Source organism: Bufo gargarizans, chromosome 1 (assembly GCF_014858855.1).
Source record: "Bufo gargarizans isolate SCDJY-AF-19 chromosome 1, ASM1485885v1, whole genome shotgun sequence".
Lineage (NCBI taxonomy): Eukaryota > Metazoa > Chordata > Amphibia > Anura > Bufonidae > Bufo > Bufo gargarizans.
This window is the reverse complement of record NC_058080.1, coordinates 412208803-412230219: the sequence shown is the minus strand read 5'-3', so window position 1 is coordinate 412230219 and position 21417 is coordinate 412208803. Positions and strand designations below refer to the sequence as shown.

General features: G+C 45.5%; 1 protein-coding gene across 2 annotated transcripts in view; it reads right to left on the bottom strand.

Annotated features, from left to right (window-relative positions):
- Positions 1-7880: 7880 nt before the first annotated feature.
- The window catches only part of DDX58 (DExD/H-box helicase 58), a 62870-nt gene continuing 49333 nt past the window's right edge, over positions 7881-21417 (bottom strand). For both annotated transcript variants that reach the window (XM_044271469.1, XM_044271479.1), the window contains 3 exons: positions 16498-16649; positions 14795-14941; positions 7881-9717 (listed from right to left, as the gene is read on the bottom strand). In XM_044271469.1, coding sequence (XP_044127404.1) covers positions 9400-9717; positions 14795-14941; positions 16498-16649 — 617 coding nt within the window. In that variant the 3' untranslated portion in view covers positions 7881-9399. The remainder of the gene's footprint in view (positions 9718-14794; positions 14942-16497; positions 16650-21417) is intronic.

Genomic DNA, 21417 nt, shown 5'->3' with positions numbered 1-21417 from the left:
GGCATCCACTCATGTGAAACAGCGCTTAGAAAAACCGTGTCCCTGAGTCTTTTCTATGCGATGTCTCTCATATTGCTGCTCGTCCACATTCACGTCAATAGGGCAGAGATGCAATACCAGACACAGGCCTTTCTAATATTTAGCTTTATACGTTTTCTCCATCAAGCCTCTGCCGTTCTTGTGGAACCTGACCGCAACCAACACTGTGGAGTTATTCTCAAATTAAATGCTAGAAATCAATAAAGCCTACTTGACATTGTATAACATTTCTTGTTTCCAGATTTGCAGATCCTAGCAGTTCATATTCTCTTCCAGTTCTGCTCCTTTTCTTCCTTATATTCACAAAGGCTTTATAAAAAAATAAAATAATAATCAATGGAAATAAATCTATTTTTAAAGCCGTAGATCTTTGTACATACTTTCTCCGCTCCTATGATACATCCTCAATGCATTTTTGTCTGCACAGTGCTGGTATAGACGAGCAGCTCTTCCACCAGTGAAGAAGTCTGTATGCAGGCTATGGCCAGCTGATTCTCAGGTTTGTGCATGTTCCTTCCAGAGTGAAATCTCTATGCCTTTTGGATCTACCACGGAAGTAATGATGTCAACCTGCACCTTGGGAACTGCCAATGCTAACTTCCTTTCAAGGTTGCCATAAATTCAGGGGAAAGAACAGTCAGCCAGAATCATATTAAGACTATCTTCACATCTGCATCAGAGACCATTAAAATTACTGAAACGGCACTCTGTTAGGCTACAGCATGCACACGACAGTTGTGTGTTTTGCGGTCCGCAAACACGGATGGCGTCCGCGTGCGTTCCGCAATTTGCGGAATGGCACGGACGGCCTTTAAAATAACTGCCTATTCTTGTCCGCAAAGCGTGGACAAGAATAGGACAGGTTATATATTTTCCATTTCATCCACCATGACGGCCCACATTGAGATTGACCCTTGACCTCTGTAGGGGCAGGAACACATAGAGAGTTTAAGAACCCCCCACCCCTCCACCTCCTCAGTGCTTTCCTGCCCCTACAGGGGCCAACACGTGGAGAGTTCCTCCTTCATGGAGGATGAAATAACCGTATCTTTCTTACAGGTTCTCCAGCTGGCCTCCCGCGGCAGGGGCCAAGGCTGGCCAGCTAGGAGCATCGAGGACCCTCGTCTTGGCTTATGCCGAGGCCTGTGGTCCTCCCCATACCTTCTGACTTCCTTCCCTCCTTGTGGACGCAGTCGAAGGTGCCGGCTTCTCAGCACGCGCGGCGCTCGGCGTCCTTTTCCTTCCGGAGGACCGAGCTCCAGCGTCCGGCAGGGGGAGCAGGTGCGACGCATGGAGCGTCTCTATGGGCGGGCCGGGCGACGCACGCCTCTCTTGGTAGGCTAGTGCGGCGCAGGCCTTCGCCGTCATGCAGGGCGCAGCTTGATGACGTCAGACGCCGGGAAATTTAAAAAGAAGACCGCGGTTCCTCTCAGCACCTCTCCTGTCACACCGCGATGTCCGAGACACCTGCTCCCCGCCAGGAAGGTCCCGATCCTTCTGCCTCCAGCACAGTGAGTCCCCTTCGGGGGGGTATATATTTCAGTTCTTGTAAATCTGAATTACTGATGCTGGGTTATCTGGTTGCTTCCTTCTGCAGGGCAGCAAGGAATTAAAATCTAAAACAAAGCCCTTAAAATGCTGTGCTTGTTCCAAGCGTCTCCCCGAAAATTATAAAAAGCGACTATGCAAACCTTGCACTTCGGAGATTTGGAAAGCGGAGCAACCAGATATACTCTCGGAGATGAAGTCCTTTATTTCTGATGAGATTAAGTCCTCTTTAGCCTCCTTATCTACTCCTGCCAGCGACCCCATCCCTTCTAAGAAGCGTAAAATATCCGTTATTTCTTCCTCTGAGGGTGAAGAGGTTGAAGTGGCCTCTGCCTCATCCAGACAATTTCCTAATGAGGAACCCTTGTCGGACGGAGAGATTCTGGAGGAGGATAAAAGATACTTCTTTTCCGCTAAAGAAATGGAAGAGCTGCTCCGAGCAGTCAGGTCCACCATGGGTATTGAAGATATTCCTAAACCCCGTACGGTTCAGGATGAGATGTTTGGGGGCCTTAGAGCTAGGTCTCCTATTGTTTTCCCCATCAATGAAAATATAAAGGAGATGATATTAGAGGAATGGTCAGATCCAGAGAAGAGACTTGGCGTTCCTAAAGAATTCAGGAATAGGCTCTGCTTTGACCCGTCTGAAAGTAAAATATATAACCAGACGCCTAAGGTCGACTTGCAAGTATCTAAGGTAGCAAAAAAGACCGCCCTACCCTTTGAGGATTCCTCTCAGCTAAGTGATCCTATGGATAGAAAGGCAGATGGCCTTCTTAAGAAATCCTGGGAAGCGGCGATGTTTGGGGTAAAAACTAACATCTCCGCCACATCCGTTGCCAGAGCAATGTATATATGGCTTGGAGAACTAGACGAACATCTGAAGAACAAGACTCCAAGAGAAGAGATCAGGGAATCTCTCCCCCTTCTCCGCTCCGCCACGGCATTTTTAGCCGATGCATCGGCAGAGTCAATCAGATTTTCCGCCAAGGATGCTGCCCTTTCTAATGCTGCCCGTCGGGCTTTATGGATGAAAGCCTGGTCCGGAGACAAGGCATCCAAGGCCAAGCTTTGTTCTATCCCCTTTTCAGGGGAATTTGTCTTCGGCCCCACTCTGGATAAAATCCTAGAGGGCGCAGCAGACAAGAAGAAGGGTTTTCCAGAGGACAAAGAACCAAAGAAGAAGCCCTTTCGGCAGTACCAACCCCAGCAGAGATCCTACAGGGGGAAAGGGAAGTCTGGCCGATGGAGTTATCCAAAAGGGGGGAGAGGAAGAGGCTTTATCCTCAATCCCCAGAATAGGCAACCGAAGCAGCAATGACGCCAGGGTAGGGGGGCGACTGATGGGTTTTCTATCCTCCTGGAGTCGGGTAACTTCAAATCCCTGGGTGCTAAATATAATCTCCCAGGGCTACAGGATAGAGTTCACATCAGTCCCCCCAAAAAGATACTGCATCACATCTCAGAGCAGATCAGATCTCCCGAAAATCTGGCAGGGCGTCCAAGACCTCTTAGAGCTAGGGGTAATACGAAAGGTTCCTATACCAGAGGAAAGAAGAGGATTCTATTCCAGTCTTTTTTTAGTAAAAAAACCAGATCAATCCTTTCGCACGATAATAAACTTAAAACCCCTAAACAGGTCTATCTTATACAGGAGGTTCAGGATGGAGACCATCCCATCCACAATCCCTCTGATCCCAAAAGGAGCATTCATGTCGTCAATCGATCTGAAGGACGCTTACTACCACGTCCCCATCCATCATCTTTCCCAAAGGTATTTAAGGTTCGCTCTAAGAGGTCCAGACAGGTCTATACATCACTTCCAGTATGTCGCCCTCCCTTTTGGTATTTCCTCGGCCCCCAGGGTCTTCACAAAGATCGTAGTAGAGATGGTGGCCTGCCTTCGTCAAGAAGGAATCACAATTATACCTTATCTCGACGACTTCTTAATCCTGGGCAAGACAGAATCCGACAACCTTTCGGCAACCCAAAGATTCTCGGAACTCTTAAGGAGCCTCGGATGGATTATAAATATAAAAAAATCCACCCTAACCCCGTCCACAAGAATAAAGTTCCTGGGCGTGGAATTAGATTCGTCTCGGCTGATGACCTTCCTCCCTCAGGACAAAGCTACTGCCCTGATAGAGAAAGTCAGAACATTCCAGAAGGCTCGCAACTGCTCCATCAGAAAGGCCATGAGTCTCCTAGGAAGCCTAACGGCCTGCATCCCCTCGGTGGCTTGGTGCCAAAGCCACACAAGAATAATCCAAAATTGGATCCTAACTATCTGGGACGGAAAACAGTTAAGCCTGGACAGGGTCTTTCGTATCCCTCAGTCTGTAAAAACAGATTTGGACTGGTGGAAAGTAAAAAGAAGGCTGCTAGGGGGCCTTCAGTGGCGGAATCATCCCGTCATTCAGGTAATTACGGACGCAAGCCTCGGAGGCTGGGGAGCAAAGATAGGAGATCATCTTCTACAGGGTACCTGGCCTGCCGAAATAAGAGACAGATCTTCCAACTACCGAGAGCTTTACGCAGTCCTGGAAGCTTTACTAAAAGGAGAGTGCCTTCTAAAAGGACAACATCTAAGAGTAATGTCAGACAACACCACAACGGTGGCCTATCTGCGTCACCAGGGGGGAACAAGATCACGGCCTCTTGGCGAGATAGCAAAAAGAATTTTCTCCTGGGCAGAAGTAAACACTTTATCTCTGTCCGCCATCCACCTAAAGGGCTGCGAGAACACAGTAGCAGACTTTCTGAGCAGAGAGACAGTAGACCCAGGGGAATGGTCTCTGAACAGGAAGATCTTCCAAAAGATCTCAGAAAGGTGGGGCTGTCCAGAGGTAGACCTATTCGCCACCAGGAAAAATGCGCAGGTAGACTGTTTCTGCTCCCTAAACCCAGGGGACAATCCATGGGCAATAGATGCTCTATCAATACATTGGAATTGGAGACTAGCCTACGCCTTTCCCCCAATACCACTGTTACCTCGGATTGTCCAGAAGCTTCTGGAGGAACCGACTACTCTCATCCTGATAGCCCCTCTATGGCCAAAGAGAAGTTGGTTCTCCACCCTAAGACAGCTATCGCTGGAGGATCCGTGGGAGATTCCCTTCCAGAGGGACATTCTAGTCCAGGGCCCTCTTCTTCACCCAGACCCAGGCATGTTCAAGCTGTCAGCCTGGATCCTGAGAGCGAGACACTAAGAAGCAGAGGACTTTCGGAAAAGGTGATATGTACTCTGAGGGCAAGTAGGAAAAAGGTGACCTCCTCCATCTACCTCAAGATCTGGAAGAAATACTGTTCCTGGTTAGGAGTTGAGCGCCCAGACACCACCTCTCCTCCCATCAACAGAATTTTGGACTTTCTACAGTGCGGCCTTGAGTTAGGCCTTAGACCTAGTACTTTGAAGGTCCAAATTTCTGCCCTAAGCTCCTTCTATGACTGTAGCCTGGCCAACCACAGATGGATCAGGAGGTTCTTCAGAGCGGTTGCTAGGTTGAGACCCTCCCTGAGATCCAGAATTCCGACCTGGGATCTTAACACCGTACTAGAGGGCTTAACAAAACCTCCTTTTGCACCTTCATCGGAGATCTCTCTAAAACACCTTTCCTTTAAGACTGCCTTTCTGATCGCCATCACCTCAGCCAGACGCATCGGGGAGATCCAGGCTTTATCATGTAGAGAGCCCTACCTCCAAATTAACAAGGATCACATCCGTTTAACTCTCGACCCAGGCTTTCTCCCCAAAGTAGTCTCTCCTTTCCATCTAGAGCAGGAGATCTTCCTACCCTCTATCCCTAGGTCCGATCAGGCAGGGTCTAGTGATAGGTTACATCTCCTGGACGTCAGGGACATAGTTATCCGTTACCTGGATTCTACCAGAGATTTTAGGGTGGACGACAATCTCCTTATTCAGTTTTCAGGGAAGAATAAAGGAAAGAAGTTAGCCAGGTCTTCCATAGCTAGATGGATCAAATCCACTATTGAATGTTGCTACAAGATCCAGAACAAACCCTGTCCTGGTAATGTTAAAGCCCATTCTACTAGGGCCACATCCTCCTCTTGGGCCGAGAAAGGAGGGGTCTCGCTGGACCAGATTTGTAAAGCCGCAACCTGGTCTAGTGCTAATACTTTCGTAAGACACTATCGTCTTAATCTTCCGGACGCAAATGAAGCTCTTTTCGGCCGGAAGGTTCTACAGGCGATATCCCCACCCATTTAGTTATCTGATATGTCTCAATGTGGGCCGTCATGGTGGATGAAATGGAAAAACCGCAATTAGACTTACCGGTAATTCCGTTTCCTTGAATCCACCATGACGGCCCATACTATTCCCCGTCCCTAAAAAAAAAAAAAAAAAAAAAAAACATATATATAAAATATAAAAAAAAAAAAAAAAAAAGATTTTTTGGATTTATGTTGCATATTCATGCAGGAGTTTAAGGGTATGAATCAATATCCTTTTACGTTTGTTCCACCTTTTCGGGTAATTGTGAAGCACTGAGGAGGTGGAGGGGTGGGGTGTTCTTAAACTCTCTATGTGTTCCTGCCCCTACAGAGGTCAAGGGTCAATCTCAATGTGGGCCGTCATGGTGGATTCAAGGAAACGGAATTACCGGTAAGTCTAATTGCGGTTTTTTTTGGGCGGACCACGGAACGGAGCAATGGATGCGGACAGCAACACGGAGTGCTGTCCGCATCTTTTGCGGCCACATTGAAGTGAACGGGTCCGCATCCGAGCTGCCAAAACTGCGGCTCGGATGCGGACCAACAGCCGTGTGCATGAGGCCTTACTTTCACTGTTCTGCTCCTATTATGTAGTACTATAAGGCCTCATGCACACAAACATATCTGTTTTGCGGTCTGCAAATTACAGATCCGTAAAATACGGATATCAACCATGTTGCATCCTGCAGACTATTTTTGGACATGTTCTATCTTTTTGCGGAACGGACATACCGATTGAGGAAAAAATGCGGATGGCTTGCAGATTACATCTGTATTTTGCGGATCACAAAACGGATACTGTCCGGTAAATTCTGAACGTGTACATTTACACTAATGGAAATCAAAAGCAGCACTTTGGGCATCCAATTACTCTGCTGCGCACAGCAAGGAGTTTGTAGGTCCTTTATCCAGCTCAAGAACACAGTTGTTTCTGAATGACATCTTTTGGGTGGTGAACTATTTAAATTCTACAATATTATTTAGAGAAATATCTTTGAAATAACCACATTTTCAGTATTTTTTTTTTCTTGTCTGTGAAAAGTGTGTGCAAAATAAACACAACTAAAATCATGTTTTAATACCTTTTTAATGCATAAATGAAAGAAAGAAAAATAATCATCCATTGTTTATTGCCTTAACACACCACAGAGGATGCAGGTAGATAAAATACAATATCACAGACACATAATCCGTTACTTCTCTAATGTATATACAGTATTAGGCTTGCTGCATTAAATAAAGCGTAATACTATTTGGGCTGAGGCTGCTATTACACTGCATTCTATACAGGTTTTCATCAAAATGGATGCTCATTCCTTATTTGTTAGGGTGCTGTCATACTCATTAATAATCCACATGGCCCCGCTGCTGTAGCCATATCACAGCCGTGCAGCGGCCGCTACATCTGACAGCACCCTAAGGTAACTGGGCATGTGACAATTTCTCAGTAAGTGATATTTAATAGTTCTTTTTATACAGGTTTTCAGTGTGCCATCCACATATTTTGCGGATAGCGCACTGACCCGCTCATTTCTGTGGGGACCTGCACACAACAGTAATTTTTGCGGATCTCTATAATCTGCAAATTACAGAGCAGGTCCTATTCTTGTCTGTAATCATGGATGAAAATGGGCCTTTCTGTTAATGGCTGTGAGAAAAATAGAGACCTGTCTCACCGACATACAGACACGACCGCATGCATATGCCTTTGGGAGGATGTATACAAAATTAAAGGGGTTGCACCATCTTATGAAGTTGCATTCCTTACACCAGACTGACCAACTTACCCTATTCACGTAAGGGTACTTTCACACAAGCGTTAGAGGATTCCGGCAGGCAGTTCCGTTGTTGGAACTGCCTGCCGAATCCGGAAATCCACGTGCAAACGGATAGCATTTGTTTCCGGATGCGGATCAGTCTGACATGCGTTGACATACCGGATCCGTCTCTCCGGTGTTATCTGGAAAAACGGATCTGGTATATATATTTTTTTTACGTTCTTAAAGGTCTGCACTGATGGGCGGGATTTAGCTCTGCCCTAGCCAGTAAAACGGCTAGGGCAGAGCTAAAGCCCGCCCCTCAGAGCCGGTGACGTCCCCGAACCCACTGCTGGGCGGAAGTTACCGCCTGGCAGTGTGTTATTGAAAACAAAAGAGCCGGTGCCCGTGCGATTTAGCGCAAGGCACGGGAGCGCATCGGAGCATGAGATGCTCCGATGCCAGGCTCAGGGGGGCTGCCGGGGTGAAAATAAGGGTATGTCCGGGTTCAGCTCTGAACCCGGACAACCCCTTTAAAAGGCAGAAAATGCATAAAACCCCATATGCTGTTGTGCATTTCTAACCCGGGGTAAGAAATGCACAACAGCATATGGGGTTTTAAACTTTTTCTGCCTTTTAAGACCACTTTATTTTGAAATACATATATACCATAAAACTATATTTTAATCTGTTCAGCACCTCCTGCTCTATAACATTTCATTTATGGTCACACGTTCTTTTTAACATCTGCCCACAGTGCTTTTGAACAAGTAATAAAAAATGAAAAAATGCTATCAAAAACACAGATGTTCATGTGTGTGAAATTAGCCCTCAGATCTAATAAGGGTATGTTCACAAAGTGTTTTTTAAGGTTGATTTTGGGACATTTTCTGTGCTGAAGTCCTGTAAAAAATATTAGTATTAGCAACTCATTGATTTAAATAGAATTGCGCAGTAGTTTATCTGTAGTGGATTTTCCATTGGAGGATTTGAAATCAGTGTCATGGAAAACATGACATGTCACTTCTTGCCCGAATTTAACGTGGAAACAGTAGTGGTTGGCCACGTAATGTATAGCCGCATTGAATGAGTGTGGTCCATGTCATTTACAACTGCAATACCGCACTAGACATCTATAGGTCAGTCGCTTGTTTCTGCCATGGATATCCCAGCAAATACCAGATTTTTCCAACGTGTATTTCCAACATGTGAACTTCGCAAAAGAAATGAATGAGCACATGATAAAAGGCAGGCATTCACTATAAGGGCTGATGCACACGACCATGGTATTTGTCAGCATCTGATCTACATTTTTTGCGGCTCCATTCACTTCAATGGGGCCGCAAACGCAAAAGATGCAGACAGCAGATGGCCACGTAAAAAAAATTTAACATGTCCTATTCTTGTCTGTTTTGCGGACAAGGATAGGACAGTCCTTCGCAGGGAAAATGCAGAATGCACACGGCCGGTATCCCCGTTTTGCAGACCGCAAAAACATCAACGGCCATGTGCAAGAGCCCCACTCACATGCAGTGGACATGCCCTAAAAGGGCTTTTCTGGGGCTATTGATGGCTTATCCTTAGAGGACTCTGGCTGCCTGCATCACGTCAGTGCTCGTACTCTGCTCGTCCTTCACACAATGGGGTTTAGTGGATAAAAAGAGGTTTCCACCATCTCCGCCATTTGTGAGGAGATTGTGGTAGAATTGGGATATAACTGTCCAAGTTACAGACTTAGATGACATCTCTGATTTAATTTTTTTACTGCTATTTTAAAAAGTGCATGCAGTTAAAACAAAAGAAAAAAAGTTCCGTTTTGTGTTTACTCTAGGTTAGCAGAGAATGGCTCGTTTATTTCTTCTGAATTAAATTCCTTCATTCTAAAGTTGACTTTTACCCACTTGTTGAAGTACTCCCGAGATCCACTAGCATTTTCTACCACAAACTTTTCAATTTTGATGAGTGGAATGTCATGAAATCCCAGGTAGGTACCTGAGATCCCCCAGTCCTCTCCACAGTCAGGATTTTTGCAGTATATTTTGTGCAATTTCTTGTAGCCAGAAAACGTCTTCGGATTTGAATGCGGCTTTGTAATATACCGATCTTTAAAGTCTTTATCGATCACTGTGTGATGGGAAATCTGTTGTGAAAAACACAGTAAAGAAAAACTCATGAATGGTAATTCATAACCTGGGTTTATGGAACAACGTGCTAATAATGGGCATACAACAGTCACAAATATCTCTTCTTAAGGGTCTCCTCTGAAAATAAGGTGCTAGGTGAAAACCATGGGCAAAGCTATGTAATGAGTCACAGTAATGAACGACTCCCTATTGGGTTGAAGCATAAACCAGGATGTCCCCTGTCTGATGGTGACACTTTAGCTGGGACTGCAGTCTTTTTCCATGACTATATAGCTATTCTATACTGCAGAGATCCACGTAGCACCAGCCCCACTTTAGCGTCCATATTTATCGCCACAGTACCTGTGAATACCACAGCTCTAATCGAAGGGCAGGATTTTCAGGTAATCTAAGTTTTCTTCATGGGTACTGGAGGATGCCTAGCATTACGGCAGTCTGAAGGTATGTACATATATAGTGGATAAAGCGTGGATTCTCTGTCTGAATTTGCAGGTGGAAAATCTGCAGCAGTAGCAAAGTGAATGAGAGTTTAATCAATCCCATCCACATGCTGCGAAAAAAATCCACCTGGAAATTATGGTGTGGATTTTAAAGGGAACCTGTCATCTTTATACTGCCCATACTAACGGCAGCATAAAGTAGAGACAGGTGAGTTGATTTCAGCGGTCTGTTATTTATATGTTAGAAGTAAGTTGTTGCTGAGAACCAACATCACAATCATTGCAGACTGGGCCTGGAAAGAGTCCCGGCCACCTGAGAAGAGTCATGGTTACTCATGAATTCCTGCGCTCCCTGCCCACCTGCTGATGACTGACAGTCTTCTACCTAGTTTTCTCCCTTTCTCTCTAGGAGAGAGCTGCCAATCATCAGCAGATGGGTGAGAGCAGAAGATTATGTATAACCAGGACTCTTCTCAGGTAGCCGTGACTCTTTTCTAGGCCTGTGCTGCAATGATTATGATGCTGGTTCTTGGCAACCACTTACTTTTAGCTCATGAGTGATACACCGCTGACATCAGCATTACTGTCACTATGTTATGCTGCCCTCAGTGAGGTCAGAATAAAGTTGATGACAGGTTCCCTTTAAATCAGCAGCATGTCAATTCTATCTGTGGATTTTCACTATAAATTGGTCGATATGAATTTGACCTTGGCTTTCATGATAAATTCTGCATCGAATCTGTAAAGCATGTTTTCTGTTCAGTTTCTGTCCCTTTGGACATAGCCCTAAATTGTCCTTACACAACCTATTGGTGTCCTTGCACCAATTTCTTTAATCAGTGTCTGTAATAAATTGTGAGTTTTGTAATAAAGGATTTCATTTGGTATAAGCGGTCTGGCATTTTCTATGTAGGTTGTGTATTTAATATGATGGCTGCGTTACTTGAATAAGTAATCATCCCATGGTTGGGGTATATAATCGGACGTTCTAAATTGTCCTTAGTCTACAGCGGATGTGGTAATTACATTTTACTTCTGTGTTTTAAAAAATAAATTCTTTCAGATCACCGTTTTATTCTCCATTCTTCTGATCCGTCAGAAGAACAGAAAAAAAGGATCCTTTATTTTTAGCATCTGTTGTGGTAATTTTGCACCTGTTTGCACACAGATCCATTATTTTGGAAAGGAGAAAAAGCCCTATGAGGAAGGCTTTTTCTGTCATCCAAAATAATGGCTCTGTGATGGAATTGACAGAAAGAGATACAAAATTAGCACAACGGATGCTGAAAATAAAGGATTTTCTTTTAGTATTTTTCTGTTCTTCTGACAGTTCAGAAGAATAGAAAATAAAACTATGATCTGAATGCGCCTTCAGAGAGATTCTCTAGTGCAGGGGTACTCAACTGGCGGACCGTGGTCCGAATCCGGACCGCGGTTACCAGCTGTCCGGACACCTGCACAGTGGTGAGCCAAGTAGAGGGCGGTCTGCCCCGGGTGCCGGCTCTCACGGAGTTCCAGGGCCTAGAAGCAATGAGCGCTTCCATCAATACAGATGGAAGCGCTTATTGCTGGAGCGCAGGGATCCTGTCACTCACCGCTCTGCTCCCCGCATTACCCCCCCTCCTTCAGGCCGGCCGCGCTTTGAATGGTGAAGCAGGAAGACTTCTCCCTGCTCCACCATTCAGCCTGCAGGCACGGATCGTGCTACCAGACAGTGATGGGCGGAGCCTGCAGCCCGGAAATCTGCATAAGCTCCACCCACACAGTGCTGTGTTTTTTAAGACAGAGGGGGCACAATGGGCATTTCTACTCTGGAGGGCGCACAATGGGCATTGCAAATGTGAAGTGGGCACAATGGATATTTCTACTCTGGAGGGGGCACAATGGGCATTTCTACTATGGAAGGTGGCACAGTGCACAGAGGGCATTGCTACTCTGAAAGGGGCACAGTGCACAGAGGGCATTACTACTATGAAGAGGGCACAGAGGGCATTACTACTGTGAAGGGGTCACAATGGGCATTACTACTATTAAATGGGCACAATGGGGATTTTTACTATGGAGGGGGCACAATGGGCATTGCTAATGTAAAGGGGGCACAATGGGCATTTCTACTATGGAGGCGGCACAAAGGGCATTGCTAATGTGAAGGGGGCACAATGGGCATTTCTACTATGGAGGGGCAAAAGGGGCATTTCTACCATGGAGGTGGCATGGAGAGCGCATTACTCCTCTGAAGGGGGCACAGTGCACAGAGGGCATTACTACTATGAAGGGGGCACGGAGGGCATTATTACTATGAAAGAATGGGCATTATTACTATTAAGGGGGCACAATGGGCATTTCTATTATGGAGGGGGCAGAGAGAGCATTAAGGAGGCACAATGGGCATTATTACTATTAAGGGGGAACAATGGGCATTATTACTGTGAAGGGGGTACAATGGGCATTACTACTATAAAGGGCCATTATTACTGTCAAGGAGGCACAATGGGATTATTACCTTGAAGGGGGCACAATGGGGATTATCACTATGAAGGTAGAACAAAGGGGAGTATTACTATGAAGGTAGAACAAAGGGGGTTATTACTGTGAAGGGGGCACAATGGGGATTATTACTGTGAAGGGGGCACAATGGGGATTATTACTGTGAAAGGGGCACAAAGAGGGCAATACTATTGTCAGGGGGCACTTAGGGTATTAATACTCTGTGGGGAGGAACTAAGGAGGCATCACAATGTGTGAGGGGCACTAAGGAGCATCATAATGTGTGGGGAAACCAAGTGATTACCCTGCTGTGAGGGTGCACTTAGGGGTATCATACTCTGTGGAGTACTAAAGGGATATCATCATACTGTCTAATGGGCATCATTATTGTTAGGGGGCATTGAAAGGACATTCTTACTGTTTGGTCAGCACAAGGGATATATTTGGTGGGCTTGGAGGTGTGGATTATTGTAAAAAAAAATAATAATAATGCAGCGCTACTCGCCAATGGTGTTGTCCCTCCTAATATATTTTTTTTTGTTTTGCAGCTCGGACCTTCATCCTACAGCAGACCCAGGTATGTGGACCTTTACAAAAAGCTCTTGAGTACCCCTGCTCTAGTGAATGGTACAGTGCCAAGCAACTGTCGCAAGGCAAATGTGGTGTCCATCTTTAAAAAGGGCTCTATAACTTCTGTTGTGGGGAAAAATGTTTGAAGGACTCTTAAAGGGGTTGTGCAAGAATGAAGGGGTTTTTGGGAATCATTGGCTGTGGTGGAGACCACAACCCCCTTACATCATGTGACCATTTGTCATGACATAAGAGAGCCGTTTAAAAGTCCGGTAAGGTGGGGTGGTTGAAAGATTGTGTCCAGAGAGTTGTGGTCAACTATCCTGAATGGTTCCTGGTTATAAGTGGTGTACCCCAAGGTGCAGTGCTGGGTTGGCTATTAATTAACTTCTTTATTAATATATGGAGGATGGGATTAGTGGCATTATTCAATTTTCAAGACGACGCCAAGCTTCGTAGTAGGTGCCATCTCCCTTCTCTCTTCCTGCTCGCTGCTGCTTTGCCATAGACATAGCAGCAGAAGGAGCGTAGGTCATCAATGTTAAAAGCTCGGAACACCCATTTAACAGGAATATGCAATTCAGTTCTGGGAGCGAGTTCATAGAAATAATTCCCTGGAGCTGAAAAATGTACAAAGAAGGGAGACTATAAGAGGCAAGAATCTTAGTTAAGAGGATATATTAGTCTTGAGAAGAGATGTCTAACGAGGGACGTGATTAACCTATATAAATATATAATATAAATGGCCCATACAAAAAAATAAATAAAAAAATGGTGAAAAGCTGTTCCATGTAAAGTCCCCTCAATACACAAGGAGGCACTGCCTCTGCCTGGAGAAAAAAATGTTTAGTCTGCAGAGGCATCAAGGCTACTTTACATAACAACTGTGAATCTGTGGAACAATCTACCTCAGGACGCGGTAACGGCAGGAACAGTTGACAAATTCTTAAAATTAACATTAAAGGAAAAGTGTAATCCGAAAACAACTTATTTTTAAAATCATGTTTTAGTGATGTTATTTAAAGTTTCCATGTAATTATCTATATGGAAAAAAAAATCTTGCAGTTTTCACACTGTCTACTAAGCCTAATAATAGACATCACTATCTGCTTATCATTACAGACAGGATTAGAATGACAGCTGTCACATATATATAGAAAACATGGAATCCACCATTCACAATAGGTGATATCACAGCTTATCTACTCCCTCCTGACCTCTGCACAGGTCACAGAGCGTGCCTAGAAGACCCTCCCATAAATGTCAATGATTCAGCTCTTGTCCATTAAGTCTATGTCCCATCGTGTCCACTGTAAAGTCCTTAAATGCTGTGTCAGCCAAGATGGCTTCCCCCACAATTATGTTCATGAAATAGAATAAAAAATATCTACAATCAGAAAATAAAATTGTAACTATCTGGGTTTAACTAGCAGAAATCATTTTCGGCGAGACATTCCCTTTAATGCTTATGTAAATGTGTAGAAGTTTTTGTTCTCACTCTCCTTCCCTTAATCTACATCCCTTCCCATTCCTAGTTGAACTTGATGGATTTTTTCAACCATACTATGTAACTTACCTGTATAGTTCTAATGTCATCTGTATTACACCCAAACTGCTTGCACTTTACACAGAGCAGTCGTTTGTTTTCTTCACCGAGTTCTCTTGGTTTAATATTCTTTTTGAAATCTCGCTGTCTCTTTTCTTCTCTTTGGAATTGAAGACTCTTTGATGAAGAAACAATATTGAGATAGAGAATCGTTAATATGTTCTTCAACACTAACAAGCATTTCTCAGGTAGAACCTTTTGTGTTGAGTGCAGTGATCATACTTCAGCCAGCGGGGCGCAGGAGCGATATTTTAATAAAATCAGGCAGGGCTGGCAGCAAGTAAAAGGTATTTATCGCAATTAATACAAAACCATGAAAGGTCCTCTTTAAAGTGGACACCCAGTGACCAATATAAAAAAGTTACCAAACAAAGCTCTTCCGTCCCTCTTTTTATTTCATATGTTGTGATTTGCTTTGGATAAATTAGAAAACCCAATAAAATCATAATTCAAAAACCTACACTGTATGCCCCAGTGTGTAAAATAAAATCCATAAAGGGTTGGACATTTTATAGGAAGATTTGAAACTGGGATATCTTTTTAAACTTCGGTGTTGGCTGTGTTCTATTCAGTACAGGTAGAGATTGTCAGTCGGAACTAGTTCCGAGTTCCTAGCTGCCTGGAAGGACCTGTGGCTATAGCTGTAGATATAGTATTCTTATAGGTCAAGCTGAGAGTTTATCTACTAGAGCTGTGTTGGCTAACCTCCGGCACTCCAGCTGTGGTAAAACGACAACTCCCAAGATGCCCCCTTGCTTGGCTGTTCTTAGAACTTCACAGAAAGGAATGGAGTATGCTGGGAGTCGTAATTTCACCACAGCTGGAGTGCCGGAGGTTAGCCATCACTGTACTAGGGTATGTGGACACCGTAGAAGGGGAAGGGTTTCTCCACCTAGGGCCCATTTCTAATAGGTAAATAACAGTCCATGTGATAGCCACATTTCCCGGACTGACCGCGGTTTGTCTGAGCCAAACTCGCTGCATAATAGTGACTGAGGATCTACTGTAATCTACCCGAAGGATCTACTGGAGGCATGCGCAGACCTTTAAAAATGAGAAAAAAACTGATCCGTTTTGCCTGATGACACCGGAAAAACGGATCCGGTATTGCAATGCATTTTTCTGACTGATCAGGCATTTTTCAGACTGATCACGATCCTGATCAGTCTGAAAAATGCCTGATCAGTCAGAAAAAATGACATCCGTTTGCATACAGTTTGCCTGATCAGACAGTCAGTTCAGGCAACGGAACTGCCTGCCGGAATCAAACAACGCAAGTGTGAAAGTACCCTTAGTCTGAATGAACATTTGTAAATAATTAGAGAAATGTGCTGTTCCCATGTGTGAAATGCATACCCATTAATAATGAAGGGATCTTGCTTTGACAAACCCAACACATCCAAGTATTATATAATCCTTTCCCACACTGCCAGAGGTGCAGGAGATGTATGGCCAGGAGAACACCTATAAAACCCTGCACAAAACTGAGCGGTGTGAAAAAGACTTACAGAGAGCAATTCAGTTAATGTACAAGTAAAGTTTCACATACAGTATAATCTAAAAACAAATCCACATGTGATACTCCATAATACAATAAATGTTACCTAGGCTCACAAAGGGCTGTAATAGCCAAAACAGGTATGTGTCACCTTAATTTGCATAATTAATGTTACCTGTTTTAGAAAGTCTTCCTTGTCCTCTTTTTGCACTTGGGCAACAGCTTCGTTCATCATATTCTCACATAATACGTTATTTTTTTCTCTAACAGTCTGCTCTCTCTTACTTGTGATTAGAAAGCACTTGCTGTCCTTTGCTCTGCCTCGACCTACATGGCAAAAAAAATGCACATATATGTTGACTATGGACCTACAAAATGCATTGTACAGCATCACTTCTCTATAGTCTGTAAATGGGCTACCTACTGACAGCTGTAGCTAGGGATGGTGTCTGCGGGTTAAACACACCTCATTGTGGTTATATAGGCAAATAGGGAGAGGCCTGTCAATCGTGCGGAAATCTACCAATGCCATCACAGCTCTATTTTTGTATGGCAGACTAAAAATATATATAATTTTTTATATCTCACTATCTTTTCACAATAAAAAACACTTTTTTTTTTTTTTTTATGAAACATGAGGCTTTATTCCTATGTCATTTTTATAGTATTTTTTTTATACTTGTTACATAAAAAGTCAGTTTTCATATTTTTCTAGTCTTTATTAATAGCAAGTAAAATCCTTTTTATTTAAATGTTGTCCCCTTTCCATTAGTTATTTTATGCAGTTTATATATAGTGTACGGTTGTCCGGATTGGGGCAAGAAAAGCTGCAGTGTGGGCTAGTGATGCCATTCTTTTTTTGTTAGTTTTTTTTTTTCTTATTTTACACATTGTACCCCTATAAAGGAAATCTGTCACCAGTTAATATAAGAAGTAGCAATTTAATACATAATTCACAATAATGGTAGTAAAATCAGCACATAATAATGCCTATAAGGTAATGTCTGCTCTGGCTGTGCACAATAAAAACATTGTATATATCTGTAAGTAAAAATCTAAAACACAATATCAAATCTCAATAAAAATTGCAGGATAATCGCATACTAATCACAAGCAGTATAATAATCGTGGAAAAAAATCGCAAGAATCATATGAGAACATATGCAGAGTTCCTTAATGCAATGTCACGATGTAATTGGAGATTAACATGTAGAGGCAAATCCTTTTGGTCTTGGCAATATTTCGGAGATAACGTCCAATCGGAGAAAGTATATTTCGAATCTCCTAATGTACCCCTAAATAGAAAAAGCCAGTCTCTAGGCTATAAACATTATGAGCGTGCAGTAGTTTAGTCCGGCACGGACAGTTCTGTTATTGAGGTTAGGATGTTACCAGTGGTATCGCTGACATTTGAATACAGGTGGTGAGTAAGGCGATGGTATATATCTTACCCGTAGTAGATCGGGACCGACAGCTTGAGATGTTATCTCATAAGCCACTACTCACCACACCATACAGCTTCCTTCTCTTGCCATTAGCGTCCTCGCTCGCAAGTGCGTGTCACGTGGTTGTTCTCAAAGAATCCTGTTTGTTATCGAACAATCTCCCAATAGAGGATTATGGAGCTCTCCAATCTTTGTTGTTTATTCGAAATTCCACGGTGAGTCTGGTTAATGTCGTTATGGGGGTGAATTATGCCAGACGCGTTTCAGGGCCCTCTCTCCCCTTCCTCAGTGGGAGCCAGCCCCAAGTCCATGCCCGACTGCAGGAAAGACCAGAGACGTGGCAAAAAGAACTGGATGGGAGACAGCTGCTGCCGCTCGCACCACCCAAAGTAGGACTTCCAGTTCTGGTGGTAGATTCGGGAAGACAATGGCTTTCTGGTCCGAATCCTGAGCCTTTAGTATGGCGGCTTCAACAGCCATGCTGTTAAATGTAGCGACCCTAATAAATTCGGGTGGAAGATTGGCCCCTGTGACAGGAGATCCTCCCGAAGAGGAAGCCACCAGGGTTCATTGGAGAGAAGGACGACTAGAGACGCGTGCCACACCTGGCGTGGCCAATCAGGGGCCACAAGAATGACGGGCAGTCCTTCGGACCTGATCTTCCGGAGGAAGTCCTCGACCTTGTTGTTGAAGTGGGAGGCCTTGAGATCCACTTCCGGTCGACCCCACCTCTCGCAGATGGCTCGAAAGACCTGCGGGTGAAGTGCCAACTCCCTGGAATCGAGACTCTCCCGGCTGAGGAAGTCGGCGATCCAGTTGTCGACGCCAGGAATGTGAACTGCCGACTTCGCCGGAACATGTTTCTCCGCCCATCTGAGAATCAGCGACAACTCGGCCATGGCTGCCGGGCTCCGGGTGCTGCCCTGGTGATTGAGGAACGCCACCGCAGTGGAGTTGTCGGAATGAACCCGAACCGGACGACCCCTGAGATGGTCAGCCCAATGCCGCAGAAAGAGACAAATCATTCTCAACTCCAGAACAATGATTGGAAGGGGAGCGATCCTCGCATGAGCATACTCCTTGAACAGAGAGATTCTTCAACACTCCCCCCCAACCCCTGAGGCTTGCGTCCATTGTAAACACCGTCCACCGGAGAGCAAGGAACGAGCGGCCCGACGTCCACATCGGAGAGACCAACCACAATCTGAGGGCCCGGCGGGTCAAGGCAGAGAGACGCATGGGCCCGATCCAGGGAGGCTGGGGAACTGTCCCAGCTGGACAGAATGGCTCGCTGAAGCGTTCTGGTATGGAACTGAGCATAGGGAACTGCTACGAAGGCAGAGACCATGTGACCCAGAGCCCACATGCAGCAACGAATGGGAATAGGACCTGGCCACAACAAGGGAAGAACCTGAACACAGAGCGCGGATAGCTTCTCCGGCGGCAAGAACACCTTGGCCTGAAATGTGTCGAGCACCATGCCCAGATAAGTCAGCCACTGCATTGGATAAAGACAGGACTTCTGCCTGTTCAGGATCTATCCGAAGCATTCCAGGGTGTCCAGAACTATGCTAAGACTGTCCGCCGTCCCCCGGAATGACGGACCCTTCACCAGGATGTCGTATAAGTAAGGGAACGCCACGATACCCCTGGCATGGAGCAGGGCCATGACTGCTGCCAGAACCTTCGTAAAGACCCTGGGAGCCGTGGCCAGGCCAAACGGGAGGGCTACAAACTGGAAGTGAAATGGAGCCATTGCAAACCGGAGAAACTTCTGATGACTGACGCAGATGGGCACGTGAAGATAAGCATCCTTGATGTCCATCGATGACAAGTACTCCCCCGGTTCCATGGACGCAATGACCGATCTCAGGGACTCCATCCGGAAACAGCGAACACGAAGGAAACAATTGAGCCTTTTGGTCCAGAACGGGACGGACTGTCCCCTCTTTTTTGTGAATCACAAAGAGATTGGAGTAAAACCCCTGAAAAATTTGCGACTGAGGGAGAGGCCGGAAGTGACAACCGAAAAAAACGCGATGGAGGGGAAGACTTGAATTCCAGCTTGTAGCCCTCTGCAATGACCTCCCTCACCCACACATCCGAGATGTGAGCCAGCCAGACATACCGAAACAAATGAAGCCGGCCACCCACCCGCCCGTTATGCAGCAGAGTTCTTGGGTTATAGGACTTGGAGCCTTGTTGACAGGGACGCCAGGAAGGAAGGTTTGTGCTGATCTGTGGCTGACTTGTCAGATGCCCTCTTGGGGCTGGAAAAACTCTGAAAGGGGTGAAAAAAAGGCTTCCGCTTTTTTGACCTATCAGACCCCCTGTTCTGTGGTAAATTAGTGCTCTTACCACCTGTAGCGTCCGAAATGATCTCATCCAGGCTCTTACCAAAGAGTCCGCTGCCGGTAAAGGAAATGGTTGTCGGGGTCCGCTTGGAAGCATTATCCGCCGCCCAGCAGGAGAGCCATAGGGTACGGCGGATAACTACCAACAAGGCAGACAAGCGGCCCATAAGCCTGGCCACTTCCAAAGATGAGTCACAAATGTATACACTGGCATGAGAGAGCTGCAGAGCCACATCTGCTAATTCCCCCGAGGGGACTCCCGAATCGAGACCCTTACGTAAATTATTCGCCCACACCCATCCCCTTGCTCACCCATGCCGAGGCAAATACCGGCTGCAGTGCGGTGCCCACTGCTTCAAAGCAAGACTCTGCAAAATGCTTCCAGTTTCTTATCCCTGATATTAGAGAAGGAAGCCCCATCCGCCATTGGCAAGGTAGTATGCTTAGCCAAGCGGGAAACTGGCGGGTCCACTATAGATGAGGACGACCATTTCTTAGTCAAATCCTCCAGAAATGGATAAAGGTTGTTTAAGCGTTTTGGCAAAGCAAAACGTCTATCAGGAAAATTCCACTCCTTGGCAAGAGAATAATCAAACTCCTGGTGGTTAGGGAAACACTTGTGCGGGCGACGGGACCTTCTAAAGAAAAAGCCTGAGCTGGCAGACGACGGTGTGGGATCCTCAACCTGCAAGGTCTCCATAACCGCCGTAATAAGATTATCCACCATGGAGGACAGTTTGGACGACTGACCCTCAGGCGAGATCACATCCTCATCTGACCCTCTCTGCTCAGAACATGCCTCTTCCACTGAGGACACGTCGGATTGAGACTCTCAAGTAGGAGGAGGAGAGGCCGAGGAAACGGGAGACAGACACCCTTTTGGGGGAGGATGTTCTGGCCCATTTTGCGGGAAGGCCACAATCGGCACGAGTCCCCTGATCCCCAGAGTCGGACCAGTCAGAGGACTGCCTTGCCGACAAACGCCCCAATATCTCCACAATGGCTTTGTTGGTATTGGAGACCACCTGTACCACCCTGGACAGGGAACGCGCCCACTTAGATTCTACCATAGGCTGGGCAGCAGGGACCAGTGATGGCCAGTTTGCAGTGTTCGCCGAACACATGCGATCTGCCATCTTTATTCCCAAGCCCGGCGATGCAGAGGTAAGTCCTTACCCGTGCCTGCGCCGCGAGTCGCTCTGAAACACATGCGGTCATCGGTAGCAGGCAGTTATGAGAACAGCCCGATGAAGGCTGTTCTGGGAACTGCCTGCTCCCGGTGACCGCATGTGTTTC